This window comes from Lynx canadensis, chromosome D4 (assembly GCF_007474595.2).
Source record: "Lynx canadensis isolate LIC74 chromosome D4, mLynCan4.pri.v2, whole genome shotgun sequence".
In the NCBI taxonomy this organism is placed as follows: Eukaryota; Metazoa; Chordata; class Mammalia; order Carnivora; family Felidae; genus Lynx; species Lynx canadensis.
The window spans coordinates 72015368-72029030 of record NC_044315.2 but is presented as its reverse complement, the minus strand read 5'-3'; the positions used below and the strand labels follow the sequence as shown (position 1 = coordinate 72029030).

Sequence of the window (13663 nt, the reverse complement as noted above, 5' to 3'; positions counted from 1 at the left end):
GCCAGACTGGAAAAATTTTAAAGAGCTGATCCTTTGCCATAGATAGTTTGGAAAATATTCATCTACCAAGTTCATTGAGAGGTTAGACAGAGGTAAAACCATAATCTAAAATTTATATAACCACAAAAATGACCACTATTCCATATCTAACAAAATGGCAGATTAGATGTCTGAGGAAACCCAGCCAATAGAGAACATATAGACTGCTGGAGACAAAAAAAAACTTATATATTTAATTGACTGAACCAGTTGTATCCACATGGTTCAAATCACTGAAGATATTAAAATATTCACGTAAAAGAAGTCTCCCTGTCGCCCCTGTCCCCCATCTGCCACGTTCTTACCACCACATTCTCAGCAATATTAGTTTCTCGTTCATCTTTCCAGACTTTTAAAAAATGCATATACAAGCCAACACACATGCACACAGGTGCGCGCGCACACACACACACACATTCTTACAGAATGGTTATAATATTTGATACTACTGCACTCAAAGCATGTTTTTAAATACATGACTGAACTGTTAAGAAAATAAGGGAAACCTCTCAGGTCAGAAATGAGGAGAAATCTCTGAGTGAGTGAGGGTTGGATGCTTTTGCCCCAGGGCCACCTGTTAGTCCCAGGTGATCTAGAGATGGAGACAAGCCTGAGGTAAGAATGATGGGAACTCTGTTCTGACAACCTTGTATAATATGGAATCCCTGAAAGGCAAAGTAGAAAAATGCTGGCCCACAGAGGGAAGATTCGGATGTTGCCTTCTTGGATCCACCCCTCAAAGAAGGAAAGTCTTCCAGGAGAACACCTGACCACACAGGTTTGGAACCTGTAACGCAAACTACCTGTGTTGCTGAACAAAACCCAAAAGAAAGATTGAGAGAGACCATCATATATATAAAGACAACATGCAATGTCTAGAAATAAAAATTATGATTGTTGGCATAAAAACTCAATAGATAGGTAAAACAGAAGACTGCATATACAGTTTAAGAGAGGACTGGACAAACGGAATCTAGATTTGAAGAAATTATCCAGAATGTGGCAGAGAATGAGAAGCAAAAACACTGAAATCATGGAACAGTTTGAGACACGGAGGATAAAATAAGGTGGACTAAAATCCCAGAAATTTTTTATTCTCTTCCCACTGCAAGATCATTCAAGTGCTATTAAGCTTATCAAAACACGCACAAGGTCATGACCAATTCAGAGAAACCCAGCCCACTATCTCATTGCATTTAGCAAGTCTTTAGATTAAGAACAAGGATAACTTAAACAGTGTTAAATAGTCTAGTACTGATCCTATTTCCCCCACCCCTTCTCCTTCATTAAGATATTTTGTTTTAAACACTAACAGAGATATACCTCCTATCCTTTGAAGAGCTTTTCGTATCAAGAATGCAGTATTTTATCAGACTCATTCTGACTCACCAAACAACAATGAAGTCCTCTCCAGGTTTATGATGAAGACAACTGGTAAATACTAGATCTGAAATTTCTACTCAAAAATAACTCGAACTCCCAACTATATCACAGGACCTTTAAAAAAAGGTCTTTTGTGTTTTCCCCCACAACCATCTCTCCTCCCTCCATCCCCCAATATTTTCTTTCCATATCCCACTGAGTCCTCTTGTGGAGCATACCCTAGGATACAAGAATCCTACTTTGGAGAATACAGTTTCAATTTATGTAACACAACTGACAAAGCCCCTTGTTACAAATTGCTTGAAATGTTTAGCAAAAACAATAAAAGAATATCCATGAAGTCACACACAAAATCACAGAGCACTATGATGAGCACACAGTGGTGCTCTACAACTACTTAGCATCCCCTTACCAAATAATCCCTTTTTTTAATTTAATTTTTTTTATTTAAAAAAAATTCTTTTTAATGTTTATTTATTTTTGAGACAGAGAGAGACAGAGCATGAATAGGGGAGGGTCAGAGAGAGGGAGACACAGAATCTGAAACAGGCTCCAGGCTCTGAGCTGTCAGCACAGAGCCCGACGCAGGGCTTGAACTCACAGACCGCGAGATCATGACCTGAGCTGAAGTTGGCGGCCCAACCGACTGAGCCACCCAGGCGCCCCTAATCCCTTTTTTTAAACAATCATTTTTGAACCCCGAATGTATACTATGCATTATCCTGTGTGCTGGAGATACAGTGATGGACAGGCAAATTCCCTACTGTCAAGGAGCTGCAGTCTAATGGGGGAATTGCACATATATAGAAGTTCTTCTTCATATAAAACTCTTACGGTCAACCAAGCTATGTCCTAAAGCAAGAAATCTATTAACTTCGCCTGCCACACAGAGAAATGATGTTGGCGGGTGCCTTGGCCTTGGCCAGTGTATTGTAAACCAATCTGTAGCTTTCAAAACATGATCAACAGCCAATTTGCCTGGAGTCTCAAAAGTGGCCCAAGTGGTAGAGTCTTCCAAGTGGGGTGGCTCTGACAGGGTCTACAAGGTTTCCTGGTTTCAAACCAGTTTTTACTTTGGTATCTCGGGGCAGGGTTTCTGTATCACTTAGAATTGAACTTGAGCCTACTGCATCCACACATTGCACAGGACCGATCACAGGTATGCATTTCCACCTGTGGCCTGGAGCAGGTGACCTGCCTTCTGTCAGGATCCTTTGCACAGTTCTTTCTCACTTTCAGGTTCTACACTGGGAATCCAGTTCTACCTTCCCATCATGCATTTTGTTTGCAACCTTGTCCTTCTTTTAGAGGGTGGAGGAGAGTACTTTTTATTGATGCATGACACACAAACAGTGAAGTCACATATAAATAAGTATACAGCTCAATGAATTTTCTCAGAGTGAAACACCCATGTAACCAGTACCCAGATCAGGAAACAGGATTACCAGAACCCCAGAAGGCTTTGCATGTCCCCATCTACTAACTACCTTCCCCCTCAAGGGTAACCACTGTCCTCACTTCCAACACCATAGGCTAATTTTGCCAGTATTAAAATGTTATCTAAATGGAATCCCATAGGATGTACTCATTTGTGTCTGGCCTCTTTGACTTCATATGTTTGTGAGATTCATCCTTGTTGTTACATTTAGTTACAGTTCATGCATTTTCATTACAGCATGTATTCCTTATATTAACATACCACACTTTATTTAGTTACTTTCCATTGATGGGCATTTGGGTTATTTCCAATTTGGGGCTAATACAGCCTTGTCTCTGTCTTTACAAAAGTATCAAAAAACTTGACCTAAACCCCACCCCACCCCCCACACTTAAACTTTTGGGCAAGATGAAGAAACAGGGACCCAATTTGCTTGCCCACCTGAAACAACTTTTTAAAAATCAGACAAAATCAGGGTGCCTGGGTGGCTCAGTCGGTTAAGCCTCCGACTCTTAATTTTGGCTCAGTTCAAGATCTCACAGTCATGAGATAAGTCCTATGTTGGGCTCTGCACTGAGCACGGAGCCTGCTTGGAATTCGCTCCCTCCTTCCCTTCCCTCCGTCTCTCTCTCTGTCCCTCCCCTACTTTTTCTCTCAAAATAAATAAGCATAAAAAAATCAGACAAAATATAGGAAACAATGGTTTTTAACATACTAGACATCAGGTAAAGAAGCTTAGTGACTCCTGCAACACGGAAAACAAAGAAGCTAAGCCCTCCAACTGCTCCAGCTACTGCTATGATACAATTTCCAGACCAGGAGACCAGCGTTTCTCAATATTTGTATACATAATGCCCACAGGTGAAAATCACAACTTCATGGACTGGTTGCAGAGCCTAAGAATCTGTATTTTTATAAGCATCCAAATGATTCTGATGCAGGCCAGCAGTGAACCACACTGCTGTAGACTATAAATTCTCCAGGCTCCGGCAAAATAAGGATAAACAACAGTATGTTCTCAAGTTTAAAAAACATTGACTAGATAAGAATAAAGAAACATATATACAGAGCTCAGAAGGTCAGGTTAGTCTAGAGAGAGAAATATGGAGCCATCCAGAGTTTGTTGACTACATAAGCTCTCCCGGGTAAAGCATGCCATTAGCAGGTGGCCACAAATCAATGTAACTGACATAGAGCCAATAACACATGCAGGAGACCAGGAGGGAGTAAGCCAAGACGCAGAAAGGCAGGAAGAAAGGATTTATTAAAGACGGCTTTATTTGGCTGTTTTCTTTCTGAAAGGGTTCAAGGAAGAGCAACATTGAATGCAGCTGAGAGGTGAAGGCAAGAACTGAAATGTCCACCTCACTGTGTGGATCTGCTGCCTCTGGAGCACTGTGCATGGGGAGGGGGGAGCATGGAATGAAAAGGAAGCAAAGGAATGAAGCAAAGGAATGGATGCAAAGGAATGAAAAGTGCAATGTGGTAACGGAATAAACACTAATTTCTCATGAAACCTGACGGTGAGTAAAAGGGCAAGAGTAACTACATGGAAAAAGGTTTTTCAGTTTAATTTGGGGGAAAATATTTTTAAATACTTGAGTATACAGAGTGAGGGGAAGAGCTAGTCAAAGGTAAAGACAGAAAATGGCATAGCACGGCAGGCTCCACAGTGTGGAGCAGGAGTGAAGAAAAGCTGACAAGACGGAAGGCAGGATAGTGAAGATTTAGAAGAGATTCCGCCAGTAATGGGTGACCTAGGCTAAATAAAGAAACAAGGCAGTGCCAGAGAGCACTGAAGGCTTAGCTGAGATCTGAGACCATGAATGTGTAGTAGTACTAACCCACATGGCTGTGAGATTACCCTCTGCAGGATTTTGAAAGTTGAGAAGCTATAAATTATGAGATGGGTTCAGGATAACAAGGCAGACTGATAGGAGGGAAGGCAAGGGGCAAGATGATGAAGTGATGAACTTGAGTTCTGGCTACATGGAGGATTCAATGAAACCAAGAGATAACAGGTGAGGGCCACAACTGTGGGTGAACAGCCTAGGGCACCTGTTCTCAACCTTAACTGCACATGAAAATCACCTGGGGAGTTAAAAAAAATCCTGATGCCCAGACCAGTTAGATCAGAATGTCTAGGGCTGAGACCTAGGCAAGCAGTACTTAAAAAAAAAAAAAAAAAAAAAAGTTTATTTATTTTTTTTTTTTAATTTTTTTTTTTTCAACGTTTATTTATTTTTGGGACAGAGAGAGACAGAGCATGAACGGGGGAGGGGCAGAGAGAGAGGGAGACACAGAATCGGAAGCAGGCTCCAGGCTCTGAGCCATCAGCCCAGAGCCCGACGCGGGGCTCGAACTCACGGACCGCGAGATCGTGACCTGGCTGAAGTCGGACGCTTAACCGACTGCGCCACCCAGGCGCCCCTTATTTATTTTTGAGAGAGAGAGAGAGAGAGAGGAGTCCCAAGCTGGCTCTACACTGTCAGCACAGAGCCCAAGGCAGGGCTTGATCCCATGAGCCGTGAGATCATGACCTGAACTGAAATTTAGAGTGAGAGGCTTAACTGACTGTAATTTTTTTTTTTTTTACGCCTCCCCTGGTGCAGTCAAAGCTGAGAACCATGGACCTAGGAAGACTAGATTTCCTGTAAGGAGAGACGAAAGCTCAGGAAAATCAGGAAGATAAGCAGCTAGTTACAGGATGGGCTGAAAAGAAGTAGCCCACGAAGTAGCTCAAACAGTGTGAGAATGGGGAAGAGCTGCAGGAAAGCAGTAGGGGCTCTCTCCACACGAGTCTCAATGTTGCCAGTTATCAGAAGCAAGATTCACAGCAACTGAAGAAATTCCCATACTAACACTCTATCCTTGCAGATTACTTCCGGGGTTATTTTTAGGTTATCCACAGCCCTACAGACAGCATACTGGTTTAAGAGCCTGGGGTGGAGGAGGTTCTCCTGGATTTCTATACCAGCTTCACAGATAATTAGCTGAGTAATCCAATCCTTGGGTAAATCACTTCTTTATCTCAAATTTTTTAAAAGTGTGTATAATTAATTAGTACGTACCTCAAAGTAGTTGTAAGAAACAGAGGCAATTAAGCCACAAGTAAACATTCAATGATAGCTAATATTGATCATTTTTTAAAGCTGCTAATTTTAAGGACGTTTTCCACCAAATGTAACTTCTCTGAATTACCATAGTTCTAGTAGGAGATTTAGAGATGACAAACATTGATGAGGCTTATACACCAGAATGGAAGAACTGGAAATTCACATATTTAAAGATTCTTTGATAGGTACTTAAATATTAAGCTATTACGTTGGGTTTAAAAAATTTTTTTATTTTTTAAAGGCTTTTATTTTTAACTAGTCTCTACACCCAATGTGGGGCTCGAACTCACAACCCCAAGATCAAAGATTCGCACACTCCACCGACCGAGAGTGCCAGCCAGGCACCCCTATAAGGCGCTTTTTTAAAACATAAAACAACTCTGGTGTATTAAGAAAGATTAAAGGGGGAAAAAGGGATCATCAAAATTCCCAAATCACGGTTAAAAGAGACAGTCAAAACATGGCATAAAACACATTTAATACAAAGTTTAAATGGTATGCAGTTCTTAGGCTAAAATTATATCCCAAGGTAAAATTACACCCAATATTTAGGAACAAATCTGAAGTTCTGCGGAGATCATCCAAAAGTGTAAAGGCAATGCAAGTAAGGAACATTAACGCCAATTATCCCCTGAAGTGGCCTGATCTCTTCCTTTAAACCATTAGATGGGTTCTCAGTGGGTCAGAGGCGCTGCATCAGTCTTGGCTTCTCTGAATTCCTCTACCCTCAGAGCCTGACTCAAAATGTGGGATTCTGCTGCCACAGAACCCTTCACTTGGCTCTCTCTGCTAGAGGGAGAGCTGGCTACGCTCAGAGTGGAGCAGGGAAGGCCAGACACCATGAGCAAAGGAACCCCCCAGTGACTATGTAATCCAAGCACACTGCCTCCTAGAATGGAGACATTTTGAGGGAGTCCAGAAGAGACTGTTCTGTAGACTATTAAATCACCACTCCCGGCGCAGTCCCCAGAGCAAACACTGCAAGGCAGCCTTCTAAGCACTCCAGTCCAGGCCAGAGGGAGGCCCCTCCACACAGCCCTGAACACCTGGAAAGCCCTCAGTCAGTGGCAGCGTGTCCCAGGCCATAATTTGGGATTTTAATAATAATCTTAGTTCTTTATGGAAACAGAACCACCCCTCCTAATATATATGTCCATCTGAGTTTCAGAAATTTGATTTTATTACATTTTCAGGAACACACTGGGTTACAAAAGGGAATGGACCTCCTCTATATCCGGTCAATGGTTTTGACTGGTTTCATGTTTAAAGAATAAAATCATCCTGGAACGTGACTGAGCCATTTTGGGGAGACAGAAAGCACGGGAAAACTTCAATGTGTCATTTTCCCGAGGAATTATTTCTAAATTAAATGTTCAGTCAGGAGCTGGAGTCACCCTCTGTCACAAAAGTCGCATTCATGTAATTAAGGCACGTCACTCTCAAGGGCAGGGAGGAGGAGGTGCTCATGGCCAGCTGCTGCAGGGCTGTACCTGCCAGCAGCGGGACAAGGGACAGAACACAGGGGACAGGAGTATGGGTACACGGGCTGGGCTGCTTCCTCAGAGTAAGTCAAGTCCAAAAAGTCGTGAGGGGTGAATCACAGTCAAAAGAGAGAGGCCTTCAGGTCCTGCCCTCCATTGTGAGCTAGAAGGACATCTATTCACAGAACACTTCAAAGATCTCCAAGTGACTGTAAGAAATATTCAGGGTTTCTGGTGGACTTTATAACAGCTTTACCTCAATGAATCCTAACTGCCGCTCTGCAGAAGGGTTTTCAACCTCTAAGCTGATGGGATGGCCTTATTTTATCTTGGATGATTTGTGTTTCCTAACAGCTCATCTCTAAAACTGTTACTCTTTTTTGCCATTTTGGCTTATCGTTTGAGCCTTCTAATCTTTTTTTTTTTTTTAATTTTTTTTTTAACGTTTATTTATTTATTTATTTTTTTTTTAATTTTTTTTTCAACGTTTATTTATTTTTGGGACAGAGAGAGACAGAGCATGAACGGGGGAGGGGCAGAGAGAGAGGGAGACACAGAATCGGAAACAGGCTCCAGGCTCTGAGCCATCAGCCCAGAGCCTCTGACGCGGGGCTCGAACTCCCGGACCGCGAGATCGTGCCCCGGCTGAAGTCGGACGCTTAACCGACTGCGCCACCCAGGCGCCCCCGTTTATTTATTTTTGAGACAGAGAGAGACATAGCATGAACGGGGGAGGGTCAGAGAGAGGGAGACACAGAACCTGAAACAGGCTCCAGGCTCTGAGCTGGCATCACAGAGCCCGACTCGGGGCTCAAACTCACGGACCGTGAGATCATGACCTGAGCCGAAGTCGGCCGCTTAACCGACTGAGCCACCCAGGCGCCCCAAGCCTTCTAATCTTTTAATTCCCCTCCCTGCTTTCCCTTTCTCATAAATTTTTTTATTTAATAGTGCGTACCACTTAAAAAAATGTTTGTTTATTTGGGGCAGGGGGAGAAGGAGAATCCCAAGCAGGCTCCACACTGTCGGCACAGAACCCAAGGCGGGGCTCAATCTCACAAACTGCGAATTGCAAGATCATGACCTGAGCCGAGATCAAGAGTTGAGCCACCCAGGCGCCCCTAGTGTGTACCACTTTAAATGGCTTATTTTACAGTTTCATATTCTGATTGCATTTTGAGCAGGAGGGAAGCCTGGTATGAAGGGACACTCCCTGGAGAGAGGGCAGGCTCTGCTCTTCCCCTTCAGTAGGCTGGTAGCAGCCTCCGCAGCAACCTTAATGCAGAGAACTACACCTCCCAGAAGTGAAGCAAGAATCTCACAAAAGGCTTCGAAGGGAGTAAGGATTCCTCGAGGGCAAAGTTCACCTTGCTTAACAGCCCCCCACCCCCACCCCAACAGCGCTTTTTTTTTTTAAATGTTTTTATTTATTTTTGAGACAGAGACAGAGCATGAGCAGGGGAGGGGCAGAGAGATGGGGAGACACAGAATCCGAAGCGGGCTCCAGGCTCTGAGCTGTCAGCACAGAGCCGTCGCGGTGCTCGAACTCACGAGCTGTGGGATCATGACCTGAGCCGAAGTCGGACGCTCAACCGACTGAGCCACCCAGGCGCCCCCAACAGCGCTTTTTTTTTAATAGTTCTGCTGGGTGGCTCGGTTGAACCGATTTATCTGACTCTCGGAATTCATCTCCTCTGTTCCATGCCACCAAGCCTGTTAATATTTCATGTAAAATTAGGCTGACTGCTATATCAGCAGGTCCCCTACTTCACATAGTCCATGCCTGCAATTTCCAATGATTAAAGGCTTCTGTTGTTGTTACTTCTGCCTGTGCCCTGGAAGGCTGTTACTGTGTGTTTATGATCACTAGGTGTCATGACTAACATTACTTCTAGATACCACTTAACTTTTAAAAAATTGCACTGCATCAAAATGGGCTTCTTCAGCAACACAAAGCACACCTTCTGGTGCAACCTGAACTCTGCAGACAGAAGATTCCCCAGAGGACACAAAATAACTAGTAGTGACTTAGATTTATGGGAAAACACAAACTATTTCCACTGGACAGTAGACTTTAATTACATACTAGAGAATACGAAAAATTCCATTACCATTGAAAACAAATAAGATCTTTATTAATTTTACCATTCCCTCCCCCCAAAAAACCCCAACTCACTAATCCTTTGGTGACAAGTTAGCCCTAGTGTATGGGAGATGGACAGGGCATGGTATTTTGCTAATAACAACTAAGTAACACAGGCACCCAACAGACTATGAGCCCAGCACACAGTGCTCAAAAACACAGGAGACCCTCAAATATAGCATCCACTCAAGCTGTTTTCAAATCAAAACTGTCTCAATGGTCTTCCAGAAAATTCCCTAAAGCAGAATGTGATGTTTAAATTAAACTGTTCTGTTTATAAAATAAAATTCTGTGGATGGAGGAAAAGTGGGGGACACTTAATGATCTGCATGTCAACCAACTCAGGAAAGCACTGGGTTCGGCATCCCCTGAAGGCCAGATCTAAGGGTAAAGATTATTTATGACAAGACAGGCATTCCCATAGGAAAACCTTGGGGAGGAGACTCAGATCTGTAAGTAAACATGTTATTAATAGAGTCTTGTTTCTATTTTAATGTGCAATTAATTAGAAATAGGGAAATAAAGATTCCGTTTGGTCCAATACATTTCATCAGAGTCCATGGCCACTGAAAGCATCCCCAAATCTGACCATCTACCTCAGATCACAATGGCCAAATGATACTGAACTAATGAATGTAAATCCACCATCACTACTGGAAAAAATTCAAAGATGATTCATTCAACCAGCAATAATTGAGTGCCTAGTACACACTGGAGACGGAACAGTAAATAAGACACTATCCCTACCCTCAAAAGCTTACAATCTAATTGGGAAAAGAGACAACTGAACACACATTTACAATTTAGATGGGTAAAATCTAGGTACTAAAGAAGGATAGAAGGGGGGCGCCTAACCCAGTAAAAAGCTAAAGTCTAAATAGACTTGAATGAGTAGAAGTTAGTTAAACAAAAAAGGAGGGGAAAAAAAGGAGCATAAGGAAGGAGAATTCTAAAGAAAACACATTGCATAATCAGGGGAATGTCAGTAATTCAATGTTGCTGAAGAAACAAGTACAGGGCTCAGCTCCTAAAGAACTATGCATGTCTTGTTAAAGAGCCTGAATTTTAACGTGAAGGCAATAGGGAATCATAGTAAAATTTTAAGCACATGATCTAAGATTAGTGCTCCAGGAGGATAAGGCAACAGTAAGAAAAGTAAAGTAAAAAGGGAGCAAGGCTGTTGGAAGCGATACCAGTGAATAGAGATAGTTACAATAATCTAGAATAGAGATAAGGGGTACTGCACTAATCACGTAGGAAGAGGGAGGGTTGATGAATCAACAGAACCATCACTGAATATTAACACTGAATTACAATGGTCATTTTGCTTTTTAAAGCTATCACACTATAGTCCAATTTGGTATCTTCCCAGGCTCAGGTTAAAGGGGCACCCAAAGTGGTCCTGGCAGCAATGACCCTACCTGATCAACATGTGGCCAAAGTCCAAGTGTATCTCAGAACTGAACCCAAACAAGAAGCTCTCAATTCACATTCCACTAAGGCTCAGAACGCCAACGTATTAATGAATTTAAGGCAAAGGCCATACTATCTAAAAATAACATTTAAAGGGGCGCCTGGGTGGCGCAGTCGGTTAAGCGTCCGACTTCAGCCAGGTCACGATCTCGCGGTCCGGGAGTTCGAGCCCCGCGTCAGGCTCTGGGCTGATGGCTCGGAGCCTGGAACCTGTTTCCGATTCTGTGTCTCCCTCTCTCTCTGCCCCTCCCCCGTTCATGCTCTGTCTCTCTCTGTCCCAAAAATAAATAAACGTTGAAAAAAAAAATAAAAAAAATAAATAAATAAAAAAATAAAAATAACATTTAAAGTGCTAAAATTTACATTAAAAACAATTCGTTTCTGACAGGTGGTTCACCACAGACATCCTGATACAATGAGTATTTAAATTCCACTCAAAAACTACGCAGCAGGTATAGAAGTCGTTGTGCTAAATAGGTTAGAAAAAAGTAGAATGAACTGGAAGGAAACCTCCAGGGAAAAGACCTCTGCTTTACTAGAGGGCAGTTAATATTTACAGATACAAGGAGTATTTCTACACTAGCCTGGCACCTCCAGTCAATTAAATGATAAAGCCTAGCACTAATCATTAGGACATTACATACAGAGGACAAAAAAAAAAAAAAAAAAAAAGATAATCCAAGCAGAGGGAAAATGGGAGTGCGGGGGGAGAGAACAGAAAAAGAAGGGAGATAGAGGAAAAAAGGCAAGGTGCCTCGCTCAGATACCCTTATCATCCAGCAATATGGCTCCCAAGGGCTAAAAAGAGAAGAAAATGGCTGCTTCCAGACTTCTTAAAGGATTTCACCGCAGCCCCCAAGCTATCAAACCACATTAGATCTCAAAAAAGGAAAAACTCATAAAGGTCACCTAGGGAAAAAAAAAAGTCTTGGGAATAAGAGCCCTGAATTTCAGTGCTCTAATCTGAATTTTATCTTGAGCATTATAGGCAGTAATCCCGGAAACGTGTGCCATCTAGAATATATCATGAAATGACTAAGTATCAGTTCAATATTAAAATTGGAAAAGAGCAAAGCAGTATACAGATAGAGATACCAGTGAACAGAGATCATTTTGAAATACTAAAAAGAATGGCTCTCTAGTTTACAAATTATCTCAATTATGTTAAATTGCAGGCTTATAAGAATTGTAAGACATCTGTGAAATCTTAACAAATAATCTGAGCAAGAATTGCTCACTGTATTAATCACACTGATCTCTATTTTTTGTTGTTGTTTATTTACCCTTTTTTTAGTAATCTTACACCCAATGTGGGGTTTGAACTCACGGCCCTCACATCAAGAAACACAGGCTCTACGGACGAAGCCAGCCTGAGCTCCATTTTTTTAATACTTGGCTGTGTCTCTAAGAAGACACAATTCAATAGAACACTGAATCTAAATTAACTAGATACCACTGCACATTGTATTTGATTTAAAAAAAGAAACAGTTGGTTTTTAAAAAAATTTTTTTTTTTCAACGTTTATTTATTTTTGGGACAGAGAGAGACAGAGCATGAATGGGGGAGGGGCAGAGAGAGGGAGACACAGAATCAGAAACAGGCTCCAGGCTCTGAGCCATCAGCCCAGAGCCTGACGCGGGGCTCGAACTCACGGACCGCGAGATCGTGACCTGGCTGAAGTCGGACGCTTAACCGACTGTGCCACCCAGGCGCCCCAAGTTTTTTAAAAGTTTTATAGCTTTTCTCAGCCATTTTCCTATAGTATCTGTATGACTTAAATGTTTTTGACAATTAGGTGTCCATGATTAATCTCTTTAATGTGACAACCAGAGCCATATAAGTTTTTGAAATAGGATCCATTTCCATCAGTTGCTAGCACACAAATTTTATAAATTTTTTTTTTTACATTTATTTATTTTTGAGAGACAGAGAGAGACAGAGTGTGAGCAGGGGAGGGGCAGAGAGAGAGGGAGACACAGAATGAGAAGCAGGTTCCAGGCTTTGAGCTGTCAGCACAGAGCTCAATGCACGGCTCAAACCCACGAACCGTGGGATCATGACCTGAGCTGAAGTCGGACGCACAACCGACTGAGCCGCCCAGGCGCCCCAATGAGCACACACATTTTAGAAAAGTCTCAATATCTGCTTATTTTAATATGTATGCTTTACCTTGTTTCAAAAAGGATTCTAGAGGACACAGAACATGCATTCAGAAAACATATTATTCAATAAAATACAGAATATTAGGACATCTTAACCAAAATATTGTTGCCAGTGTTCTTTAGCTTTCCTTGTCAAAATGTTGATATTAAGTTTGCAATTTTACTAAGTACAGTAGAAAAAGGGGTAGAGGAACAAACCTTAGTGCTCAGCTTGAAAACAATTCAAACCAGGAAGTATCCTTATTACAATAAGAAAGGGATCAAATCAAATCAGTAAGCAATTCTGAAGGTGGCACCAGCAGAAAGAATTCAGCAAAAAAAAAAAAGGGGGGGGGGGAGGTAAGATTTAATTTATACAGAAATTAAACTGTTGCCTGGGTGGCTCAGTCGGTTAAGCATCTGGATTAAGATTCTGGATTCTGACTCA

The 13663-nt window shown here is 42.1% G+C and overlaps 2 protein-coding genes across 8 annotated transcripts in view; one reads left to right on the top strand and one right to left on the bottom strand.

The window, feature by feature from the left end:
• UGCG (UDP-glucose ceramide glucosyltransferase) overlaps positions 1–13663 on the bottom strand; it is an 85473-nt gene that overhangs the window by 21263 nt on the left and 50547 nt on the right. The window lies entirely within an intron of this gene.
• Positions 1–13663, top strand: part of SUSD1 (sushi domain containing 1) — a 288718-nt gene that overhangs the window by 271965 nt on the left and 3090 nt on the right. For 3 of the 6 annotated variants that reach the window (XM_030294183.1, XM_030294184.1, XM_030294182.1), the window contains one exon: positions 8642–8792. The exons of 1 other annotated variant lie outside the window; for it this stretch is intronic. In XM_030294183.1, coding sequence (XP_030150043.1) covers positions 8642–8792 — 151 coding nt within the window. Of the gene's footprint in view, positions 1–5456; positions 6162–8641; positions 8793–13663 lie in introns of all 6 variants that reach the window. 2 more of the 6 variants (XR_003964319.1, XM_030294198.1) reach the window with 2 other exon arrangements.